A 25,550-nucleotide genomic window follows, 5' to 3' on the forward strand; every position below is an offset into this window, starting at 1 on the left:
TACAGTTAATCCCTAAAAAGGTGTCAAATAAATTAAACATCCTAAACTGTAACCGACGTTTGCAAATAAACAGAGTTTTAAAAAATTTGCCCACTTTAATACGAAACTATAATTTAACACGATATTCATGAGCTGAACTACTACTAGCGCTGTTAGTTCGCAGCTTCACTAGCAGACGGGAGGATGAAGGCAAGGTGTCAGGCCTGTCTATAATATGACACTTTTTTACAGCCAATAACATTGTGCCAAAAAATGTTCTATTGTGCAGCTAGTAAGCACAGTCACCCACGTCTTACCTCCATGCTTTAGAAGGTCGCTTTAATGCATTATTGTAATCTTAGTAATAAAGAAATAACATACGTACATAGTCTTTTGTTTATATATAACAACACAGTCTGTGTACATTAAAAGATAAACAATAGCTGCATTTACCCATTATAACTTTTATATTTTAAGGCAGCTGATTTTACATTCTATCAATTCGACCACCATGGAAATAAGTTTCGCATCCAAACGAGTGTGTGTTACCGGAGCTGGTCAAGGTAATTTACATTGCTTCATAGTGGGTGTGTATGGAGCCACGCGGCTCAGTGGTAACACACTGCACTCCATTCCAGAGGACACTGGTATTTCCCACTCCAGCCGTCATCAAATCCAGAAACCCATACAGCAAGTTATTGGGACAGTTCCTTACTTAAGGCCCCGCCACTCTTATCACCAACACCTACCAATATACTGTGTCAAATAAAGATGGAGGCTAATGACGTCGCATAAACGTCACTAGCGCATCCATGTTTGTTTGACAAGGTGGTAGACTTGAGATTCCGTTAAATATTTTCCATAAAGGACGGGTTCTAACATTTTTTGGATATTGAATGCATTCGGCCAATCAAACAATGAATGTTTATTCTCATTATGTAATAAATATCATTGTAAGTTAAATATATACCGGTATGAAAAAATTAAAAATTCACAAATAGTTGTAGGTAACAAGTACAACAATTTCATCCAGCACTATGATGCATTATTTTATTTTAAAATCAGATAAAAATTGAAAAATTGGAGTTAACTCAGACCAAAAATAAACTTGCATAGTGAAACATGACTTAAAACATATTTTAGGTTAAATATTCAAATATATTTGATTCTGAAAATTGAAAGCTATAAGCTATCCATTACTTCCCCTATAACATTTTAGAGTGGCGCACTTAATATAACGTTCAATCATCAAACTCGTGTCTTAAGTTATCCGTAGGAGAGATTCTGCAGTATTGTGCACGCTTGCACCAACACCTTCTGCCCATTGGCTGCTGACCTTGTGATAGGTTTTGAACGGGTCGAATGCAGAGGTCTGAGAAAGGGGTAAAAAAAAGCTATGGTGAAATATATGACACTTCGGTGAAAGCACCTTTTGGAACTTTCCGTAATAAACTGCAAAGATTGTTTACAGTGGCGGATCCAGGATTTTGGTTTGGGAGGGGCTTGACCCAGCTGAGGCTAGGCTTTATCAAGCCAAACACTAAAACAATAGTGGACCCAGATGCGTTTGGAGGGGGCTTGAGCCCCTTAGCCCCCCCTCTGGATCCGCTACTGATTGTTTACAAACGCCTGCATATCAGTGTTGTTTTGGTCAAGGCAAGGTGACCTGTAGCAGCACCCGGAATCACAAACCACAAAGCAAATGCACAAAATGTTGTTAACATAAGATTTTTAAATTAAAACAAGTGTTCTCTTTTTATTTTTAGTATTTCATATCCCCTCCAGAAACAAATCCCTGTACCTGCAACTATTAGTTAGTGATTTGGTATTTCAATGGACATTTCTTCCCCGCCTAAAGAGGTCTCCCGTGGGCGTGTCAGAGTGGCGGTGTGCAGGCCCTGCCGTCACCTTCTCAGACCACACAGTGAGCCAGTCTGTAGGTTCTCGCCAGAGGTGTGCAACATCTTACCTCGGTAGCCAGGTGTTCTCAGGTTTTGAATACACTTATAATACCTGCCGAACTCTGACACGAAAAATCAATGTAGAGTTATTTAAAATAATGCCAAGCGTGTTTCCAACTAGTCTACATTTCTGGACGCGAATCACAAGTAGTTTCCGCACCCGCCGCTAGAATTCGTTGCCGGATCAGCTACGTCGACTACTGAAATCATTTGATTGGCAAACCCAACATTTCTCTGTTAAATCAAAAGTCAAACCTCGGCTTTGGACCTGACAAGGAATTGTATTTAAATACTGCCCAACTTGTTTAAAAAAAAACATTAAACATGTAGTTAATATAATAAAATTTTCTCTTTTGTCTTTGTGAACTTTGGTTCGCGCCATCCGCCACAGATGGCAGCACTGTGGTTACACATTTCCGTTCCATTCGAGAAATGACCCCAACCAGTACGAGCGCCGAGATGTTACGCTGGTAGCGACTGCACGGTGTGCGGGCATGCACACGTGGCGCAGGCATCGGGCGCGCCCTGGTGAAGAAGCTGCTGGCCTGCGGGGCGCAGGTGGTGGCCATCTCGCGCACCAGGTCCTTCCTGGACTCACTGCAGCAGGAGTGCGCGGGCTGTCCGCTGACCGTCATCAGCGCCGACCTCAGCGACTGGCAGACCGCGCAGTCGGCCGCCTGCCAGGCCGGGGACGTGGACTGCCTCGTCAACTGCGCCGCCACCGCCATCCTCAACCCATTCCTCGACATCCAGCCCGAGGACTTCGACAGGTAGCTCCTCGTCGCCAATGTTGCAGCACCAACATTGCCAACACATCGCTGTAACGTTGCAGCACCAATGTTACAAACACATCGCTGCAACATTGTAGCACCAACAAATGCCAACACATCACTGCAATGTTGTAGCACTAACGTTGCCAACATATCACTGCAATGTTGCAGCACTAATGTTGCCAACATATCACTGCAATGTTGCAGCACTAACGTTGCCAACATATCACTGCAATGTTGCAGCACTAACGTTGCCAATACATCACTGCAATGTTGCAGCACTAACAATGCCAAAACATTTCTGAAATGTTGCATCACTAACATTGCCAACATATCACGCACTAATGTTGCAAACACATCGCTGTAATGTTGCAGCACCAACATTGCCATCACATCACTGCAATGCTTCAGCACCAGTATTGCTGTAATGTAGCACGAATGTCTCAGCAAGTTCACGATACATTCATGAAACAAGTTGTTCGCTGAATGGGCAACGCGCACATGCTAAGTTCTCTTACATCGCTCGGACGCACTATGCGCAAACGTAGCACTTCTATAATCTCCAAAGAGGTTCCAGGAAACATCCACGTCATTGGACTTATGACCAAATTCCGGAATACAAGTGATTTCAAGCAATGTGAATTGTTCTGATTTTATACAAGGTATTTCATAGTTACATAACGAGCCTATATTACAACAAAGGTAATAGAGTGAATATTGAAGCAGAGTGCAGATGAGGCTGTTTGGTGTCATTGCACTAAATATTGTAGGTAACTAACTTGCAGAATGTGCAGGAATTACAAATTTGAATACTACAGGCTGCCGTCCGCCGCGGTCTCGTGTTCGAGGTCGGGCGCAGGTCCTAGCGGGGTGGCTGGCTTTCTTAGAGATTTCTGTTCCGGGAGGGCGCCAGGCTAGCTCGGTGTCTAACCGTGTGATGGTCGTGGGTTCGTTGCCCCAGCGTGGTCCGGTAGAACCGTCGGCGGTGATGGAATTTGTTTCCTGATTAGGTTGGGTTGTTTAGGTTAATTTACATACACTGTTCTGGTTGTTCTACGGGTCGCACGTCGCGCACGGGAGGTGCGGGGTGGACTTTTTATTGTACACGATTTACACTGGTTCATTACATTAGGCGCGAGGTTTACTCGGCGGTACATGACTGCCAATGAGGCGTCGGAACACGTAGAAGTTTTGATTACACTATTATTACAATTACACTTGATAAACCGGCACTCTGTGGTGCTTTTACGTACACGATTACACTGCACAAGTTGTCTGAGAGGGACACCTGCGTGCCTCTACGTGTGTTTACTTATTAAGTCCTCACGCCAGTCGCAGTCGAGGGAGAGCGTTCGATTAGCATCGGCTAATCTCGTAATCTGTAACTTGAAACGCGCGGGCCCACCTGTGCGGACCGCGGCTCGCTACTAAATTAAAAACACGTTTAAGCTTGAATGTAGCCTGTGCCTGTGCACTGGGCGATTAACTAAAGTTCTGGGGTGGCGGGAGACGGCCCGTACCGTATACTGCACGGCCCCACGTAATGCTTTGTGTGGGGCGTGTTAAATTGACGCGGCTGGGTTAGGCCCTACACCGGAAAAGAACCGGGCGCACACGAGGAGTATTAAAAAAATAGGTTTTGGTTGTGACTATAATTACCAGATGGATGTTCGGTGAAACAAAGAGATGCTGGCTCCCCGTGGGACGTGCGTCCGTCCCGGTCCGCGAGTCGCGCTGTACTGGCGTCTAGCCCTGGCGCGAGGGGAGGGGTGAGCTCCCTGTCGCGCCAGAGTTTCTAAAGTTCCGTTATTCGTAAAAATCTATATAATTAACTAATTTTAAATGGCTCTAAATTCACATAATAAAACTTAATGATTAACTTAATATCTATATAAGTTTTAGAATTGACATTTAATAAGTTTGTCTAAAATAAGTTTGAATATTAGAGTCAAGCTGGAGACTGTCTGTTTCTTGATAACTACTCCAGTGGCGAATGATAATGCTAATTTGGGGCGGTTTGCGTTACATCACACGTTTCACTACTGAATTTTGGCTGAAGGCCGCAAGGGTTGCACTCACAGCTGTTTTAGTAGAAAACTACACGTGATTGACCCGGGCACTCCTACGTCGCACTCTATTAATTAGGGGCTTTTGTTTGTTTTTGATTACTTTATTATTGTGTGGGGAATTTTGTAGGCACGGGGAGTGCGTTGCATGCGTAATTAAAATGGTTCGCTATTCTCTACCTTGGGCTGCGGTCCGCTCACTTGACTCAGGTGGGCCATGGCTAGGGGTGCTTTCCGTTAGCGGAGCCGAGTACTGGCGGGTGTAGGTCGGGCTTTGGGGTGGCCTTCGGCCATACGATGTCAAAGGCCCCCCCCCTCGAGAAGCCCGACCTTGCGCTGCTAGTGACCCCGCCACGTGAGGGCGCCCCTAGCTTCGGCAGCAGCACCGCTTCAGCGGTGTCCGTGTTGGCCGCAGCTGGTAGGCTCTACGTCCTGGGCACAGGTCATCCCACATTGGACACCCGGGTGCTGGCCATGGGGTGGTGTCGGCGGGGTCGTTCTGCGGTTGTGCCCTAAGCACCTCCCCGGACTCGTTCTCGGAGGGTGACAGTTGTTCCGAGTGTGGCTGCGGTGTCTCGCAGCGTGCGGCGGTGCAGTGGTGGCCAGGGTGCCGGCCGACAGGGGCGGCGGCGACCAAGGTCAGGTGGCTCTCGGCAGGCGGGCAGCAAGCGTGGGTGGCGCTCGGCACGACCCGGCTCAACCTTGCCGACATGCGAGCGTTTCGCGGCCCGTCGTGTCAGACGGATGACAGGTGTCATCGTCTGAGTGACGGTCACGTGCGGTGGTGGGGCGGTCGGGTGCACAGGTGCCGGGGCGTCGACCTGCATTGTGTCAGGCAGATGCAGGGAGCTCAGGCGACCCGGTAGCCGCGGTGACGTCACGGTGTTGTGGCGCGGCGCCTGTGGTGGCTTGAGTGCGCGTCGCTTCGGCGGCTGCTGCGGCAGGCCGGCCGAGGGGCGGCGTTGTGGCTCCTGTGGCGGCTTGAGTGCGCGTCGTCTCGGCGGCTGCTGTGGCAGGCCGGCCGAGGGGCGGCGTGGTGGCTCCTGTGGCGGCTTGAGTGCGCTTCGCCTCGGCGGCTGCTGTGGCAGGCCGGCCGAGGAGCGGCGTCGTGGCGCCTGTGGCGGCTTGAGTGCGCGTCGCCTCGGCGGCTGCTGTGGCAGGCCGGCCGAAGGGTGGTTTCGTGGCGCCTGTGGCGGCTTGAGTGCGCGTCGCCTCGGCGGCTGCTGTGGCAGGCCGGCCAAAGGGGCGGCGTCATGGCGCCTGTGGCGGCTTGAGTGCGCGTCGCCTCGGCGGCTGCTGTGGCAGGCTGGCAGAGGGGCGGCGTCATGGCGCCTCTAGAGCACAGAGTGCGCATCGCCTCGGCGGCTGCTGCGGCAGGCCGGCCGAGGGTTGGCGTCGTGGCGCCTCTGGAACACAGAGTGCGCGTCGCCTCGGAGGCTGCTGTGGCAGGCCGGCCGTGGGGTGGCGTCGTGGCGCCTCGGGCGTTCCTGATGTCGCCTCAGGTGGTGACGAAGACGGCGTCAGCATCGTGCGCGTCTGTTTCGTTCTGGCGGGTTGTATCGATTGAGCCTCGAAGCCAGGCGGGCACCGCGGGGCGAATCCAGGCGGCGGGGCCTCGCACAGGCGTCTCGGCGTCGTGGCCCTGGGCGTTGCGTGGTCCAGCGTCCCTTTTGAGACCGCGTACTCATGTGGCAGTGAGGACGGCTGCATGACGTTGAAGCTAGGCGGTGGCGACGGTGTGGCGCGACGTGTCGGTGTCGAGTCTTGTGGCATCCTGGATGAGGCGTGTGTCGGAGACGATGCGGGTTGCATCGGAATGGTCCTTCGCGGCACTGTGACGGTGATCAGGTGCGGTGGCGAGGCCATCCCGGCATCGTGAGGTGTCTCCGACACGAGGCGGGTTCGGGACGTCGTGGCAGACTGCGGTGGGACGGTCGGCGTCGTGCGTTGTTCGGTCGGCTTCGGCGGGTCAAGCGTCGTCACAGTCATGTTGAGTGGCGTCAGGTCTGCGAGGGGTGTTGAGGCTGGTGGCTTTGGGCCCGGAGGCGGAGGGAGCAGGATTGGTGGCGAGAGGGTGACGAGCGTCGGCGTCGGGACGTAAGGCGTCCTTGGTGAGGCGCAGTGCGTCGGCGTGAGTGGCGTCAGGTTGATGAAGCGTGGTCTCGCTGGTAACGGTGTTTCCGGACTTGGGTCGGGAGGCGTCAGGTCTACGAGGGATGCCGAGGTTGGTGGCTCCGGGACAGGAGGCGACGGGAGGGGGATTGCTGGCGTCAGGAAGCCGAGCGTCGGTGTCGGGACGGTAGGTGGCTGGAACATTGTACGTGACGGTGCAAATTCCGTCGGGACGTGCGTTCGTGATACATCATGCGTCTGCGTGAGTGGCGTCTCGATGTCGTGAATCGTCGCGGCGTATTGTAGGGGAGCAATTGAAACGTCGCTGCCGAATACTGCACCTGGGTGGCTCGTTCTGCGGCACATCGCGCGCACGTGAAGGTGAAGGGCTCGCGCCGCAAAGTCCCTTCACGCTCGTTGGTGCAGTCTCGATGCCATAGGCCGGCACACTCGTCGCAGTGGTAGCCCATGCTACTTCCTCCAGGACACGACAGGTTTCCACACATCGTCACCCCATATAGGCGGTACTCTTGACAATAGCCACACTCGTACCCCGCGGCGGTCCTGCCATATAGGTACCAACTCGGGCAGGGATGGTAACACCCGATGCATTCGTCTGCATACATCTCTTGTTATCGTGTGTGTTCAGCTGTGTCGATTCGTGTTTTTCACTCGTGGCTCTGTGCGCACCCTGCAAGTCTGCGCGCGGGGTCGCGCTCGCCGGCTGGGCAGGTGCCCGGACAGCCGTACAAAACGGAGGCCGAGAATGGCCGCGGCGCGGGCGGGGGTGCGGATGGGCGACCGAGGCGATGGCCGAGAGCGCCCGGACAGCAGCACAAAGCGAACGGGTGGAGGATTAAAGGAGGGGGAAGCTGTTCGGATGGCCGCGCAAAGCGGAGAGTTGCTAGGGGGTGTGGGGTGGGGGGAAAGGCATTCGGCCCGTCACGCGAAAGAGAAAGTGGGATGGTGCGGAAGTGAAGAGGGGTTGGGGGTGGCCGCTGGGCTGTGACGTCGCGCGTTCTGCTGGAATGTCGTGCGCTGGGGGAGGGGGAGAGGGATCCTTTGTCTGCTGCTCCTGGTGCGTCAGCCTGTCTAACCCTCGCGCGTCCAAAATGGCTGTTTTCTTGCAGTTTGTTCGGTTTTCACGTATTTTGTTCAAAATTTAACCACATGCAGGGTCGCCATTTGCCGTCCGCCGCGGTCTCGTGTTCGAGGTCTGGCGCAGGTCCTAGCGGGGTGGCTGGCTTTCTTAGAGATTTCTGTTCCGGGAGGGCGCCAGGCTAGCTCGGTGTCTAACCGTGTGATGGTCGTGGGTTCGTTGCCCCAGCATGGTCCGCTAGAACCGTCGGCGGTGATGGAATTTGTTTCCTGATTAGGTTGGGTTGTTTAGGTTAATTTACATACACTGTTCTGGTTGTTCTACGGGTCGTACGTCGCGCACGGGAGGTGCGGGGTGGACTTTTTATTGTTCACGATTTACACTGGTTCATTACATTAGGCGCGAGGTTTACTCGGCGGTACATGACTGCCAATGAGGCGTCGGAACACGTAGAAGTTTTGATTACACTATTATTACAATTACACTTGATAAACCGGCACTCTGTGGTGCTTTTACGTACACGATTACACTGCACAAGTTGTCTGAGAGGGACACCTGCGTGCCTCTACGTGTGTTTACTTATTAAGTCCTCACGCCAGTCGCAGTCGAGGGAGAGCGTTCGATTAGCATCGGCTAATCTCGTAATCTGTAACTTGAAACGCGCGGGCCCACCTGTGCGGACCGCGGCTCGCTACTAAATTAAAAACACGTTTAAGCTTGAATGTAGCCTGTGCCTGTGCACTGGGCGATTAACTAAAGTTCTGGGGTGGCGGGAGACGGCCCATACCGTATACTGCACGGCCCCACGTAATGCTTTGTGTGGGGCGTGTTAAATTGACGCGGCTGGGTTAGGCCCTACACCGGAAAAGGACCGGGCGCACACGGGGAGTATTAAAAAAAAAGGTTTTGGTTGTGACTATAATTACCAGATGGATGTTCGGTGAAACAAAGAGATGCTGGCTCCCCGTGGGACGTGCGTCCGTCCTGGTCTGCGAGTCGCGCTGTACTGGCGTCTAGCCCTGGCGCGAGGGGAGGGGTGAGCTCCCTGTCGTGCCAGAGTTTCTAAAGTTCCGTTATTCGTAAAAATCTATATAATTAACTAATTTTAAGTGGCTCTAAATTCACATAATAAAACTTAATGATTAACTTAATATCTATATATGTTTTAGAATTGACATTTAATAAATTTGTCTTAAATAAGTTTGAATATTAGAGTCAAGCTGGAAACTGTCTGTTTCTTGATAACTACTCCAGTGGCGAATGATAATGCTAATTTGGGGTGGTTTGTGTTACATCACACGTTTCACTACTGAATTTAGGCTGAAGGCCGCAAGGGTTGCACTCACAGCTGTTTTAGTAGAAAACTACACGTGATTGACCCGGGCACTCCTACGTCACACTCTATTAATTAGGGGCTTTTGTTTGTTTTTGATTACTTTATTATTGTATGGGGAATTTTGTAGTGACGCCACTTCCGCTGCCTGTTTTAGTTTTTTAATTAAATATTGACGTTGTAAAAGATCTCAGGGGTTTTAACGGGGGTTCGGCCTCGTGGCTGCAGGCAGGAGCGTGTCTCGGTTCGCAAATTACCTGGGCTGTTCAGGCCACCCAGGACGCCTTGTAAATGAATGGTAAACGAGTTACAGGACACTGCACTTTATTCAGTATTGATACACTCATTCGTCCCGATACTGGCCGCGTCCATTGTTGGACCGCTGTGACACGTGTATCCCTGTACGTAACGGCGCGCGCGACCAAGATAGATTGCAAAGTTATATCGATAAGCTGAAACAGTGGATTCTCGTCCCTATGAAAGGTTTAGCAGATAAACACGAAACTGGTGTTGCCACAAATTAGGCTGGCTGGTAAATACGTAGAAAAGTTCCTATGTTCAGGATTATTTGCAGTCTAGCCTGCTACGAAATATTAACGTCTCTGAAATTACGTGGAAACGCCAGCTGGAGACGTACACGTAAAAGTCCCTTGGAAATGAAAGTTATTTAGATAAAACACACGTTACACATTGCACGTTTAGAATGATGATAATTAAAAGGCGAAAGTTAGTCAGTGTTATTCTCAACACTGATTACGGAGGATCTACGACGATGACGATTAATTGGCTAATGAGCCGAAAATTGCGTACCACTACTACGCGGTCCTTAAACTGGACATGGAATTACGTATGAAAATCAAGTTCCCTGATGGGAAGAATTTAATAAGTTAAGAGTCGCACGAAATTTCGTGCGACTGGGTTGGGGTCGGCGCCGAGCTGATTAAAAGATTTACAAAACTTACACTATTGCTGAAATGTTGAAGAGATGCTAAAGTTGATGGCCCGACGTTCGCGGAGCGCCCGACCCTTGCGAGCTCCCAATGGTAACTGAGCGCGAGACCGCCCTGCGGCCTCGCGCCTAACCACGTGGAACGCGGGAAAACCGTCCCGGCCAGTTTTGGACTTAAAGACAAGTTACACAATATATGCTTATAAAACAATTAGACATAATTTCCCTTACATGAATCCTCTTTTTAATTGTTATTAATTTAGTTGTTTTAATTTGACAAAATAATTATATAATTAATTAGGCGCATTGCCACACCCGGCCGGGCGCTGACATCGCTTTGGTGTTCGTCGCGGCGCACTTTCACACACTCGGCGGACATCACGCTAGGGCGTGTTCGATGCACTTAGGAGCAAGTGTTGTTGTGGCATAACGACCTTTGCGGACCAGAGGGAGCACCGGCGGTTGGCGTCAGTAGGCACGGGGAGTGCGTTGCATGCGTAATTAAAATGGTTCGCTATTCTCTACCTTGGGCTGCGGTCCGCTCACTTGACTCAGGTGGGCCATGGCTAAGGGTGCTTTCCGTTAGCGGAGCCGAGTACTGGCGGGTGCAGGTCGGGCTTTGGGGTGGCCTTCGGCCATACGATGTCAAGGCAAATGAATGTTTCATGTTGCAAAAATCGAGTAGTCGGTTTTTATTATGGGTTCCTTTTTTGGGGTGCTAAGTCCAAATATGGCGTTATCCATAAAGATTTTCTGATGCGTTATAAGATATTCACAAAAAAACAGCGACATTTTCGCACCTATATTTTTTTTAGCTTATTTTTTGAAAAGTATGTGGGAGAGCGTTAAGTTTACTCTGTCGTCACCCGACCTCTGATCAAGGCCCGGGAGGTACCTGACGGGCGCTACGGGCGTCGTGGTGCTGTTGATGTCCAGGGGGCGCCAGGCTAGTGCGATACTAGGCTGTTGATGGCGGGTCGTGGGTACTATGCCCCCGCGTGCCCCACCAGGTACGCGGCTTGAAATCTGTCCTGATTTGCGGCGCTCGGCCGTGTGGAGGATGGGAGGGTGCAGAATGACAGTAGACGACACAGTTTGTAGTAAATGGGGTTTAATTCACGTACTTTCCGGTGGTACACTAAGCGGTACAAAGTCGCTACACAAACCACGCTAATGCGCTGTGCGGCATCTACGCCGTATTACATTTACAGTTTAAAACAAAACACGACACTACAACAACCCGGCAGTCTCGCGGGAACGTGATTAATGTTTGCTGGAAACGGCCAGCGCCGAGAGTTAACGAGTCTGGGAGGGCTCGACGAGCATGACCCTAAATGAACTGTAACATTTATGTGACGTTGGAGCCGGCAGGCGTATGCGCGGCGAATTAGCTAAAGACACTGCGGCTGGAGTCGGCCAGTACCGTAAGTGGCGTGATCCGCGACACGGTGCGGAATCACTAAAAAGACGGCCGGGATAGGCCCGGCTCCGCGGAATACACGCCGAGTTGACGTGAGCAGCAGCGAATTAGAAGGTTACGTGATTACATTACTTACAGAAAAAGCAATCGGTGAGCACAAAGGTGAAGGCTGCTCACAGACGAACACGTCTTGACCCGGCGCGGAGTGGTTCGAGACTGCCGAACATGGCCGCCTCGCAAGACTGGGGGGGGGGGGGGGGGGGGGGTTACTTTCACTTCCCTTGTGAGACAGCGCCAAAAACTTATATTATATTAATTGGTTGAATTATAACAAAAAACACATTCCAGGAGCTTAAATAAAGTTTAGCACCTGGTAATTGGGTGTTTAAGACTTAACAGCTGTTTTGTATTTTTTAATGATTTTAAATGTCGCACCAAGTTGGCGACTGTCAATATAGTGACAAATTGTATCCGTGTAAATTGTTTAGGTTGGATTTCTCCTAACCTGACTTGATCAGGTTCACGGGCCCTGTAATTAAGGTCAGTGACCGCGGCGACTGGTAATGAGGTTCGTTGCCCACTCCGTACGTGCGGTGCTCGCACGGATTACCTACGACGCACTTGCTTAATGCTTATGAATACTTACTATTGTTCTAGTGTCTCATTCATTGATTGTTTTATGAAATCGAGTCCCCGGGGTCTCGTGTCCTGAAGTTTATTCGAGTTAATTGAGGTCACGCCCGGGGCGTTCGCTTGACTCATTCCGGCTGGGCTCGGTGTGCGCTCCGAAAACGGGATCCGGTTCCGGCGGTGCGGAGCACGGGCTTAGAGGCCATGGTCGGTATGACGTCAACTCCTACCTTTTTTAACGTCATCTAAATGAGTCACAATTTGTACTCAACTGCAACTCTGTAGGTATAATACTTCCCCATAGAAAGCACTTCAAATATTGTTTGTTTGTTTTTTATTTCAAAAAGTGAATTTTTAAGTTTTGGGTCAAATTTTCTGTGTTTCTGTGACAGCCCAGCTGTCTTAATGCCGAAACTGGGCCTCACAGGGTGCACCGTACCTTAGCAGCTCTCAGCTAGTTCCAGAACCTTCACTCTCATAGATAATGATTCCACCAGATACACAGCATTACATTGTGTTCAGTGATTCTTCTCTGGGAGACTTCGCAGTTATCAGGTGTCTCATGTCAACACACAAAGAACTGACTCCTGAAGTTGAACGTGGGTGTTTGCCGTCGTCCGGGGTCTCGGGCTCGAGTCCCGGTGCGGTTCCTAGCGGGAGTGGCTGTTGCAAATGTAATGAGTCCGGGTGGGCGCCAGACTAGTTCTGGTGCTAGTCGGTAGTTGGGTCGTGGGGTCGATTGCCCTGCGTGGCCCACTAGGACCGTCGGCGATGTTGCGTGGGTTTGAGGACTTCCCTACTCGGCGGGGGTTGGGAATAGCAGGTTTAAAGAAGCGTACGCTGAAGTGAGATAATAAATGATGTGCGTCATTTATTCAGTCGACAGTGGCTCTGGTGTAACGTTGCTGGTTACACGCCACGTCGTATAAGAGGTGACGTTACAAGATACAAATTACACAATTACACGCAACTGAGTCTGAGAGTTACTGAATTACCGTAGCACAAGTTTACAAAAGGAATGTTACACGAGGTTGCGTTATACAAGTTTACGAATATTACGTGGAGAGGTGCGTCGCACAAGTTTACAAAAGAATTGTTACACGAGGTTGCGTTGCACAAGTTTACAAAAGAATTGTTCCACGAGGTTGCGTTGCACAAGTTTACAAAAGAAAATGTTACACGAGGGTGCGTTGCACAAGGTTACAAAGAAATGTTACAAAGTCACTAATTATTCCGTATTATCGTGTCCCTAGGCTTTTCTGAGCCTGGTTACTCAACGAGGGGTGAGGGTGATTGGAGGCGGCCAATCCCGTAAATCTGCGTATTGAGGCGGTGCTCGCGTCCACTGCCGTGGACGCGAGCACCGCAGCTAAATTCGCTCAAGAGTTCCCTTACGGGGAGTGTCAGCGCCGGAGCGACTGAGATTAACAAAAGTTCTGTCCTCGGGAGTCGGCCCGTACCGGATAATGCACCTACCCCGCGGACCAAGTGAGGTGCAGGGGGGGTGTGATATTTATGCGGCCGGATGAGGTCCTGGACCGAAAAGCTGGACCGGGTGCACACGGAGAGATTATTAAAAGGGTTTGAAGAATGACTATATTTACCAGAAGTGAACTCGGTGTGGACAAAGGATGATGTCTCTCCGTGGGACGTGCGTCCGCCCCGGTCCACGAGTCGCGCTGTACTGGCGTCATGTCATGGCGTCCGGCCGAGGCTCGGTGGCCCTCGCGCCAGGGTTGACCTCATTACGTTAATTTCTGATCTGATAAGTTAATAAGAGAATTTAATGATGCTAAATTCTTATATTAATTATAAAGGGTGAATTAAGGTCATTTGTCCCTTCTATGAATTGAAAGTTATTATATTTAGGAATTATTATGTTTGAATGTTTTACGTAACACCAGCGACTGTTCGTCTCTTGTCAGATTGCTCTGGTGGGGTTAATGACGCAACACAAGGTTTGAATAATTATGTCATAAGGTCTGGTTGATTGATTCAGGCAGAAGGCCGCCAGGGGAACACTCACACGCGTTTTGCTGTAGTTACACACGTGAGTGCCCGGGCACTCCTACGTCGCACTTCCGTCAACCGACTTTAAATTACTACGTAATATAGTTTAATAATTAGTGTTTGTTTTTTATAACGTGGTTGATTGCAGTCTGTTTATTTGGGGGAGGTCGGGTTCTACCTTAGTTGTTGGTGGCTCGCCTGACTCGGGTGGGCCATGGCTAGGGGCGCGTTCCGTTAGCGGGGTGAGTACTGGCGGTTGCAGGTCGGGCTTTAGGGTGGCCTTCGGTCGGACGACGTCAAACGCCCCCCCCCCCCTTTCGAGAAGCCCGACCTTGCGCTGCTAGTGACCCCGCTACGTGGGGGCGCCCCTAGCTTCGGCAGCAGCTCCAGCCAGGTGGTGCTCGCGGCGGCCGCAGCTGGTAGGGCCTGCGTACTGGATCCAGGTCGTCCCACGTCGAACAGCCGGGTGTTGGCTCGTCGGTGTGGTCCGGCAGCTGATAGGGCCCGCGCTCTGGACCTGGTGCGTCCCGCGTCGAGTGCCCGAGGTGGTCCGGCAGCTGGTAGGGCCCGCGCTCTGGACCTGGTGCGTCCCGCGTCGAGTGTCCGAGGTGGTCCGGCAGCTGGTAGGGCCCGCGCTCTGTACCTGGGGCGTCCCACGTCGATCACCCGGGTGTTGGCCTGTTGGCGTCGTCCCTCGGCGCCTGGTACGGCGCGGATGGGTACAGCCTCCTCTCCCGTTCCGGTATGCCGGGCGGGTTTGGAGTAGAGGTTTCCTCGTCCTTGTTGTCCAGTTCCATCACCATGGGGGTGGTGTCGGCGTGGTCGTCCTGCTGTTGTGCCCTAAGCACCTCCCCGGGCTCGTTCTCGGGGGTTGACAGTTGCTCCGAGTGTGGCTGTGGTGTCTCGCAGCGTGCGGTGGTGCGGTGGTGGCCAGGGTGCTGGCCTGTTGGGGCGGCAGCGACCTAGGTCAAGTGGCTCTCGGCAGGTGGGCAGCAAGCGCGGGCGGCGCTCGGCACGGCCCGGCTCAGCCTTGCCGACATGTGGGCGTTTCGCGGCCCGTCGTGCCGGACGAATGGTAGGTGTCACCGTCTGTGTGGCGGTCACGCACGGTGGTGGGGCGGTCGGGTGTCCAGGTGCCATGGCGTCGACCTGCATCGCGTCAGGCAGATGCAGGGAGCTCAGGCGACCCGGTAGCCACGGTGACGTCACGGTGTGGTGGTGCGGTGGCTCTGGCGGCTTGAGCGCACGTCGCCTCGGTGGCTGCTGTGGCGGGCCGGCCGAGGGGCGGCGTCGTGGCGCCTCTTGAGGGCAGAGTGCCAGTCGCCTCGGCAGCTGTGGCAGGCTGTCCGAGGGGCGGCGTCGTGGCGCCTCTGGCGGCTTGAGTGCGCGTCGCCTCGGCAGCTGCTGTGGCAGGCTGTCCGAGGGGCGGCATCGTGGCGCCTCTGGCGGCTTGAGTGCGCGTCGCCTCGGCAGCTGCTGTGGCAGGCTGTCCGAGGGGAGGCGTCGTGGCGCCTCTGGCGGCTTGAGTGCGCGTCGCCTCGTCAGCTGCTGTGGCAGGCTGTCCGAGGGGCGACGTCGTGGCGCCTCTGGCGGCTTGAGTGCGTGTCGCCTCGTCGGCTGCTGTGGCAGGCTGTCCGAGAGGCGGCGTCGTGGCGCCTCTGGCGGCTTGAGTGCGCGTCGCCTCGTCAGCTGCTGTGGCAGGCCGGCCGAGGGGCGGCGTCGTGGCGCCTCTTGAGGGCAGAGTGCGCGTCGCCTCGGCAGCTGCTGTGGCAGGCTGTCCGAGGGGCGGTGTCGTGGCGCCTCTGGCGGCTTGAGTGCGCGTTGCCTCGTCGGCTGCTGTGGCAGGCTGTCCGAGGGGCGGCGTCGTGGCGCCTCTGGCGGCTTGAGTGCGCGTCGCCTCGTCAGCTGCTGTGGTAGGCTGTCCGAGGGGCGGCGTCGTGGCGCCTCTGGCGGCTTGAGTGCGCGTTGCCTCGTCAGCTGCTGTGGCAGGCTGTCCGAGGGGCGGCGTCGTGGCGCCTCTGGCGGCTTGAGTGCGCGTCGCCTCGTCAGCTGCTGTGGTAGGCTGTCCGAGGGGCGGCGTCGTGGCGCCTCTGGCGGCTTGAGTGCGCGTCGCCTCGTCAGCTGCTGTGGCAGGCTGTCCGAGGGGCGGCGTCGTGGCGCCTCTTGAGGGCAGAGTGCGCGTCGCCTCGGTGGCTGCTGTGGCAGGCCGGCCGAGGGGCGGCGTCGTGGCGCCTCTTGAGGGCAGAGTGTGCGTCGCCTCGGTGGCTGCTGTGGCAGGCTGGCCGAGGGGCGGCGTCGTGGCGCCTCTGGCGGCTTGAGTGCGCGTCGCCTCGGCGGTTGCTGTGGCAGGCCGGCCGAGGGGCGGCGTCGTGGCGCCTCTAGAGGGCAGAGTGCGCGTCGCCTCGGCAGCTGCTGTGGCAGGCCAGTCGAGGGGCGGCGTCGTGGCGCCTCTAGCGTTTTTGATGTTGCGTCAGGCGGTGACGAAGACGGCGTCGGCATCGTGCGCGTCTGTCTCGTTTTGGTGGGCTCCATCCATTGTGCCTCGAAGCCAGGCGGGCACCGCGGGGCGAATCCCGGTGGCGGGGCCTCGCACAGGCGTCTCGGCGTCGTGGCCCTGGGCGTTTTGTTTTCCAGCGTCCCTTTCGAGACCGTGTACTCGTGTGGCAGTGACGGCGGCTGTATGTCGTTGAAGCCAGGTCGAGGCGACGGTGTGGCGCGACGTGTCGGTGCCGAGTCTGGTGGCGTCCCGGATGAGGCGTGTGTCGGAGACGACGCGGGTTGCGTCGGAACGGTCCTTCGCGGCACTGTGACAGTGGTCAGGTGCGGTGGCGAGGCCATCCCGGCGTCGTGAGGTGTCTCCAACACGATGCGGGTTCAGGTCGTCGTGACAGACTGCGGTGGGACGGTCGGCGTCGTGCGTCGTTCGGTCGGCTTTGGCGGGTCAAGCGTTGTCACAGTCATGTTGAGTGGCGTCAGGTCTGCGAGGGGTGTTGAGGCTGGTGGCGTTGGGCCCGGAGGCGGAGGGAGCGGGATTGGCGGCGAGAGGGTGACGAGCGTCGGCGTCGGGACGGAAGGCGTCCTTGGTGAGGCGTATTGCGTCGGCGTGAGTGGCGTCAGGTCGATGAAGCGTGGACCCGCTGGTGACTGTGTTTCCAGACTTGGGTCGGGAGGCGTCAGGTCTACAAGGGACGCCGAGGTTGGTGGCTCCGGGACAGGAGGCGGTGGGAGCGGGGTTGCTGGCGTCAGGAAGCCTAGCGTCGGCGTCGGGACGGAAGGTGGTGGGCACATTGTACGTGACGGTGCGGATGTTTTCGGGACGAGTGTTTGTGGTACGTCATGCATCGGCGTGGGTGGTGTCCGGATGTCGTGGATCGTCGCAGCGTATCGTCGGGGAGGAATTATTAGCGTCGCTGCCATGTACTGCACCTGGGTGGCTCGTTTTGCGGTACATCGCGTGCACGTGAACGTGAAGGACTCGCGCCTCAAAGTCCCTTCACACTCGTTGGTGCAGTAACGATGCCACAGGCGGTCACATTCGTCGCAGTGGTAGCCCCCGCTACTTCCTCCGGGACACGACCGGCTTCCACACATCGTCATCCCGTATGTGCGGTACTCTTCACAATAACCGCACTCGTACCCAGCGGCGGTCCTGCCGTATAAGTACCCACTCGGGCAGGGGTCGTAACACCCGAAGCATCTGTCCGCATACATCTCTGCGCACTTGGTGCTCCTGTTATCGTGCGTGTTTAGCGGTGTTGGTCTGTGCTTCTCGCTCGTGGCTCTGTGTGCGCGGGGCAGGCCTGCGCGCGAGGTCGCGCTCGCCGGCTGGGCAGGTGCCCGGACAGCCGCACAAAGCGGAGGCCGAGAATGGCCGCGGCGGAGGTGGTGCGCAGACCGTTCTGCGCAGCGGCGGCCGAGAGCGCCTGGACAGCCGCACAAAGCGGAGGTCGAAAACTGTCCGCGTTGGGGAGGGGGTACAGATGAGCGTGCGAGGCAACGGGCGAGGGCGCCCGGACACTCGCACAAAGCGGAGGCCGATGATGGCCGCTGCGGAGAGGGGGGTCGGGTTGTAATGTAGGCTTCTGCGTCGCGGCTGGCGCTGGAATGCCGAGTGGGGTGGGGGGTGGTTGAAGCCCCTTTGTCCGCTTGCTTCGTCGCGCCGGCCTGTCTTGACCCTAATTACTTTTGCCTGTGCAAAATGGCCGTCCCGTGTCCGTGCTGTGGCTTGGCGTGGCCGGAAAAAAAAATTTATGATTTAATAATGGCTCAAATTTTCCGTTTTTTCGTGAAAGTTCTTGTGATTTTTCGTGGGGAAAATCTTGATTTTTCTATCTTCGCCCCACGCAGCGGGCGCCAAATGCCGTCGTCCGGGGTCTCGGGCTCGAGTCCCGGTGCGGTTCCTAGCGGGAGTGGCTGTTGCAAATGTAATGAGTCCGGGTGGGCGCCAGACTAGTTCTGGTGCTAGTCGGTAGTTGGGTCGTGGGGTCGATTGCCCTGCGTGGCCCACTAGGACCGTCGGCGATGTTGCGTGGGTTTGAGGACTTCCCTACTCGGCGGGGGTTGGGAATAGCATGTTTAAAGAAGCGTACGCTGAAGTGAGATAATAAATGACGTGCGTCATTTATTCAGTCGACAGTGGCTCTGGTGTAACGTTGCTGGTTACACGCCACGTCGTACAAGAGGTGACGTTACAAGATACAAATTACACAATTACACGCAACTGAGTCTGAGAGTTACTGAATTACCGTAGCACAAGTTTACAAAAGGAATGTTACACGAGGTTGCGTTATACAAGTTTACGAATATTACGTGGAGAGGTGCGTCGCACAAGTTTACAAAAGAATTGTTACACGAGGTTGCGTTGCACAAGTTTACAAAAGAATTGTTCCACGAGGTTGCGTTGCACAAGTTTACAAAAGAAAATGTTACACGAGGGTGCGTTGCACAAGGTTACAAAGAAATGTTACAAAGTCACTAATTATTCCGTATTATCGTGTCCCTAGGCTTTTCTGAGCCTGGTTACTCAACGAGGGGTGAGGGTGATTGGAGGCGGCCAATCCCGTAAATCTGCGTATTGAGGCGGTGCTCGCGTCCACTGCCGTGGACGCGAGCACCGCAGCTAAATTCGCTCAAGAGTTCCCTTACGGGGAGTGTCAGCGCCGGAGCGACTGAGATTAACAAAAGTTCTGTCCTCGGGAGTCGGCCCGTACCGGATAATGCACCTACCCCGCGGACCAAGTGAGGTGCAGGGGGGGTGTGATATTTATGCGGCCGGATTAGGTCCTGGACCGAAAAGCTGGACCGGGTGCACACGGAGAGATTATTAAAAGGGTTTGAAGAATGACTATATTTACCAGAAGTGAACTCGGTGTGGACAAAGGATGATGTCTCTCCGTGGGACGTGCGTCCGCCCCGGTCCACGAGTCGCGCTGTACTGGCGTCATGTCATGGCGTCCGGCCGAGGCTCGGTGGCCCTCGCGCCAGGGTTGACCTCATTACGTTAATTTCTGATCTGATAAGTTAATAAGAGAATTTAATGATGCTAAATTCTTATATTAATTATAAAGGGTGAATTAAGGTCATTTGTCCCTTCTATGAATTGAAAGTTATTATATTTAAGAATTATTATGTTTGAATGTTTTACGTAACACCAGCGACTGTTCGTCTCTTGTCAGATTGCTCTGGTGGGGTTAATGACGCAACACAAGGTTTGAATAATTATGTCATAAGGTCTGGTTGATTGATTCAGGCAGAAGGCCGCCAGGGGAACACTCACACGCGTATTGCTGTAGTTACACACGTGAGTGCCCGGGCACTCCTACGTCGCACTTCCGTCAACCGACTTTAAATTACTACGTAATATAGTTTAATAATTAGTGTTTGTTTTTTATAACGTGGTTGATTGCAGTCTGTTTATTTGGGGGAGGTCGGGTTCTACCTTAGTTGTTGGTGGCTCGCCTGACTCGGGTGGGCCATGGCTAGGGGCGCGTTCCGTTAGCGGGGTGAGTACTGGCGGTTGCAGGTCGGGCTTTAGGGTGGCCTTCGGTCGGACGACGTCATGTTGATGAACGATATGAACGGTTTCTCTCACCCACTTCAGGCGTGCAGTAAATCATTTCTCCATTAACATAACTGAACTGTTCTTTTCAAACAAAAGAACTTTACCATTCTTCCTACTTACTTCAGCCAAAGGATTCAAACTTAATTTCACTGCACCTGTAGGAGTCCAATACAAATAACACAATCACAATATTTCCACGCGAAACGATTCAGTAACTTGTCAAATATACCGACAGCCCAAACTGTGCTATGACACAGGGCGACAGAACAGGATTCCTCTCCCTGAAGACAACCACCTGGCATCCACAAGGGCCTACAGGGGTTCCACCCACACAATTTCCCTTAGTTTGGACCACTCCTTGTAAGCATATAATAATACCTTACAAGAATATCTTATTATATATTTATTTTTGTCACATGCCCATCAACAGTCGAACTTTTACGGTGGACACGACCCATACGAACAACAGAACAATAGTCACTGCAAGTACATGGGCACTGCCCTCTGGCAGGCACCACCTGAAGGAAAGTACGCATTCCAACGGGTAGGCACCATCGCAATGTACCAGCATACAGCGAGGTATAACTGGAAGTGTTTGCCTTGAGTACCTACATCATAAATCCTGTCTGCCCCAGGTCCTTCAATGCCAACGTGAAGTCCATCATCGCTGTCAGTCAGGTGGTAGTCGAGGGAATGTTGAAACGACAGACAGGCGGTGCTATTGTGAACATCTCATCTCAGGCTTCGCAGGTAAGTAGACTTCCGAAGAATGGACCAAAAATACTTGTTCAACTTACATGTATAAAAAAAATAAGTAAATGAGGATATGAGGATAACAGAAGAAAATATTTTTTTTTTCTAAAAAAACCACAAAACTTGTATTACAAATTGACGTCGTACCGACGCTACCTTCAGCCGGTTCTCACCCGATCAGTGACCCTCCCGTTCGGAGCGCGCCCCAGCCACGTCCGGAACGAGTCAAGTGAGGGATTCGCCACCTGACCTACGTAACAATTAAAACATAAGATGCTAATTACCAGGATATTTGTCAGTGCCATTAAATGAAATCCAGGATCTCATCAGTGTTAATGCTTGTAAACAACAGTGTTCCATGTGACTATATTTTCAAACAGTTAATTATTAGTGATAGAAATATTAAGCCCTCAGCAAACAGTTTCCAGGTACTAATTTTTAATTAAGTACCTGGAAGGATGTATTATATAAAATTATAACTTTAAGATAAAATAAAGGTGTTGGCGCGCGGCACGGTGGGGGGGGGGGGGTACGAGTCCTCCCGCCCCCGCGTGGTGGCCATCTTCGGCAGTCTTCGAACACTCGCGGCCGGGGCGGATGTGTGTCCCGTGAGTAGCTTACATTTTAAGTGCACCGATAAGTCTTTATGTTCAGTAAGTAAATATATCACAACCTCGCTTTACCGCTGCTCACGTGTCCCCGGACCATTTTCGGCAGAGCCGGGCCTATCCCGACCGCCTTAACAAACACCCCGCGCAACCGCGTCACGGGCTAACTCACGGTACTGGCCGCCTCCGGTAACCATACCGACTCGCGAGACTGCCGCGGAGATTAGGGTAGTTTGAGTAACGTAACCATGTAGTGCTATGTAGTGATATGTCATAAACGTGTACCAGTGCTGTGTGTCAATTGTGCATAACGGCGCATTATTATAAAGTAATTCAGTCCAACTCGTGTGTAATTTCAGTTTCACATGTATAGGTATGCAGTCTCCTACACTGCCTAGGGCGCATCCTGTATCCACTCAGTAAGCCAATCACCACCGTAAGCCGACGTACCTAGCGGGACACGCTGGGGCAGCGAACCCACGAACCTCCTCACGGTCTAGTTCTTCCAAGCTAGCCTGGCGCCCACCGGACAACGAATCTAAAGCTACGCCCTTAGCCCGCTAAGCATCCCCCGTAACTATTCCATAGGAACGGGTGGTGGCAAAATTAACAAGAATGTGTTAGTTTCCTCATGATGAAAGCACGAATCAGGATGTGAAGAGAGGGGTGTGGCCCACAGCTGGTAACACAATAGTGAATTCATATTTTTTTTGTCCCTATCAGAGCATTGAACGAATATCTTAACTACCAAATTGTTATTGCATGACAACAGTTCCGGTTTGCTAGGATCCACTTTTGCTGGCACACACTCAACCTAGACTCTTCCAATATAACTTGGTTTCATGGCGAACAAACTGTATTATCACTATAGCCAATCAAGTCTACACAGGTAACTAAGATGGCTCCAAAGAGCAGAGAGTTACAGAGATGGCTCCAAAGAGCAAAGTGTTACAGAGATGGCTCCAAAGAGTAGAGTGTTACAGAGATGGCTCCAAAGAGTAGAGTGTTACAGAGACGTATCCAAAGAGCAGAGAGTTACAGAGATGGCTCCAAAAAGCAGAGAGTTACAGAGATGGAGGTGGGAGTGGCCAGGCGCCACGAGCGCGACCCCCGGAGGTGCGACGGTCTGTGCAGGCAGCCCTCGCGGACCACACCGTCTACTGTGGCACCAAAGGTGCCGTGGACATGGTGACACGTGTGATGGCGCTCGAGCTGGGACCGTGCAACATCCGGGTCAACGCCGTCAACCCCACGGTCGTGATGACGGCTATGGGCAGGATCGGCTGGTCCGACCCTGAGAAGGCTGGCCCCATGCTCACCAAGATCCCACTGGGTCGCTTCGCAGGTACGCCTTCTGCCTCCCACCCACCCCGTGTGTACCTACCTGCCTCTCCATGCTGTTTCAGCTCTATCTTATCACAAAATGAATGCATCCAGTCACATTTATCCTGGACTAAAATAGCAAAGTAATTACATGTTCAGTGGGGATATAAATTACTGAGGCAACAAAATGTTCAGCATACTTACATATATACAGTTAAATATATATATAATTTAGTACATATATTTTAGTAAAAACTCCATGCTTAATATAGATTACATTTTTGTAATTTGAGTTGAGTTTTGATTAACTATGCTGATTAATCTCCTGATTTTTTTGACACATTTTGGTGTTTCGTGGTGTACTGACATGCTTTCCGGTGTTAATTTTGGCTTCATTGCAACTGACCAAACAATGTCGTCCCAACACGCGTGTGAACGACGTGCGGGGGCGGTTGCGTTGCAGAGGTGGAGGAGGTGGTGAACACCATCGTCTTCCTGCTGAGCGACCAGGCCTCCATGATCAACGGAGTCACGCTGCCCGTGGACGGAGGCTTCCTGGCCACGTGAGACCATATCCCTAACACGACCACTCACACTGGCTAGTTATGATGTAAGCATGTACTGAACTGTCAAATAAAAATACCAAAACTTGCGTTAGGTTCAGTTACTGCACTGCCAGACACAACATAAAAAATTTAGATTCCACGCAACATTAACTAAGAAGTAATATTACAAAATTAAACAAAACGGAACACAATGAACAAATTAAATCTAAGATGAACCCCACAGTACCAATATACTCATTATTATAACTTCTCCAAAATATTTTCACCAAAGGTACCAGGTACAGTACCAATATACTCATTATTATAACTTCTCCAAAATATTTTCACCAAAAAATACTTACACTATAACAGTTATGAAAGATATTATGACGTCGACCCAGAGGCCACCCTAGCTCCTACAGGCCGTTATGGCGCGTCACCGCCTTCTTCTGTGCGCGGGCGTGTGCGGGAGCCAGTGGTGCCACCTTCAATAAATCAGTGTCCCTCCGACGTAGTTTTTTTTATGTATATTTTCTTTTCTTTCAGCAGGACATAATTTTTATTGTAAAAACTATAATATCATCCATCATGTATAATTTAAATTAGAAGGGTAAATAACATGTATTTTAATATGCACGGGGTGAACAAGTCGCGGGTTCCCGTCCACGAGGACGTCAGATGCTGCACGAGACGCGCGCGGGGAGGGGGTCGGCGCGAGCAGAGGAGGGAGTCGCGTCTGGAGAACCGCGGAGGAGTGACGTGTCGGCCGCGAGCTCTCGCCAAGACGAGTGAAACGGGTGAGCATAGAGGCCTCCGGGCTTAACGTCAGTGACGCGGGGAATAGATCAGCAACAGTCTTCGAGTCGTGTCAGGCAGTTCGAAACTATGGAGATTAGTATGTAAACTATTGCCAAGGGGTCGCCTTATTGTAAATAGTTTAGTTTTCTTTTTATTAGTGTTTCATAATTTTTTCCTTTCCTCTTGTATGTATATATATATATATATCTTTATTCGCTTGTATAGTCATGCATTGCCTAGGATAAAATAGTACCATTGTGTCATGGACGAGACCTCGCCATTTTAATGGGACATTTCAGAAACTGTGTCCGCAGGTAGTGCTTGCCTGAATTCGCTATAGGACAGGAAATCAAAGCCCTGCCGGTTTGGGACAAACGCCATCGGTTAGCGCCGCGACGCCGGCGCCTACTACTTCCCATAGGCGGCCGTGTAAGGGGAAATTCTCGTGTAGTCAGGCCTCACCTAAGAACGGTCGTAGGCGGGAACTGCGATAGCCCCGTGCCAGTGCAAATAGTGGCCAATAAAAAGAGTGAGTGCCACGAAACCCTATGTAGTTTCATTATTAGCAGGCTAGATCCTCTTAACTGCCACGCGGCCCGAAACCCACCCCCAACTGAGCTAGCCCAAGAACCTACACAACCAATAAGGGGATCAGCCCGCTCGACGACAAGTGGCCCCCAACTAGGTGGCAACGCATTCTCAAACTTTCAAATTTTCAAAACTTTCAATTTTTTTTAAAAACTTTCAAACTTTCGAAATTTTGTCTCAAAGGGCGTAATTTGGCAAAGTGCGGGTTGCCAAGAACACGGACAAAGTGGGCGGAAAGGACATCACGGACATTATATGGACTGGAGTAGCGTGCGACGTAGCGCGAGTTGCGTCACGCGAACGGCGCGGGAGCTGCCTGGCGCGGCGGAGCGGCGGAAGCAGGCGGAAGGAGCGGCGCGGGAAAGAGATAAGGAGACGCATCCACGCCGGGATCAGGTTCACGCGGGAGAGAGATAAGGCGGCGCGACCCACGCCGGGCTCGAATTCGCGCGGTATCGCGCTGCGGCTTATCGCGCGCCGAGAGGCGAGTTCGCCGACCGAGCCGAGAAGGATCGGATAACCAAGTGAAGCCGGGTGACGACCGG

The 25,550-nt window shown here is 52.5% G+C and overlaps 1 protein-coding gene across 1 annotated transcript; it reads left to right on the forward strand.

Moving 5' to 3' along the window:
* Positions 1-362: 362 nt before the first annotated feature.
* LOC134537695 (L-xylulose reductase-like) lies at positions 363-23,726 on the forward strand. Its single transcript, XM_063378460.1, has 5 exons — positions 363-542; positions 2,452-2,710; positions 21,026-21,140; positions 22,886-23,096; positions 23,538-23,726. Exons 1-5 carry the CDS (start codon positions 491-493, stop codon positions 23,639-23,641), a joined length of 741 nt encoding a protein of 246 aa, XP_063234530.1. The 5' UTR covers positions 363-490; the 3' UTR covers positions 23,642-23,726.
* Positions 23,727-25,550: the final 1,824 nt, after the last annotated feature.

This window comes from Bacillus rossius, chromosome 1, assembly GCF_032445375.1.
Source record: "Bacillus rossius redtenbacheri isolate Brsri chromosome 1, Brsri_v3, whole genome shotgun sequence".
NCBI classification, from domain to species: Eukaryota; Metazoa; Arthropoda; class Insecta; order Phasmatodea; family Bacillidae; genus Bacillus; species Bacillus rossius.

Coding starts and splice junctions, on each gene's coding strand:
- LOC134537695 (XM_063378460.1), top strand. CDS start 491: ATGGAAATAAGTTTCGCATCCAAACGAGTGTGTGTTACCGGAGCTGGT. Junction 543..2,451: donor TGTTACCGGAGCTGGTCAAG/GTAATTTACATT, acceptor CACGTGGCGCAG/GCATCGGGCGCGCCCTGGTG. Junction 23,097..23,537: donor CCCACTGGGTCGCTTCGCAG/GTACGCCTTCTG, acceptor GTTGCGTTGCAG/AGGTGGAGGAGGTGGTGAAC.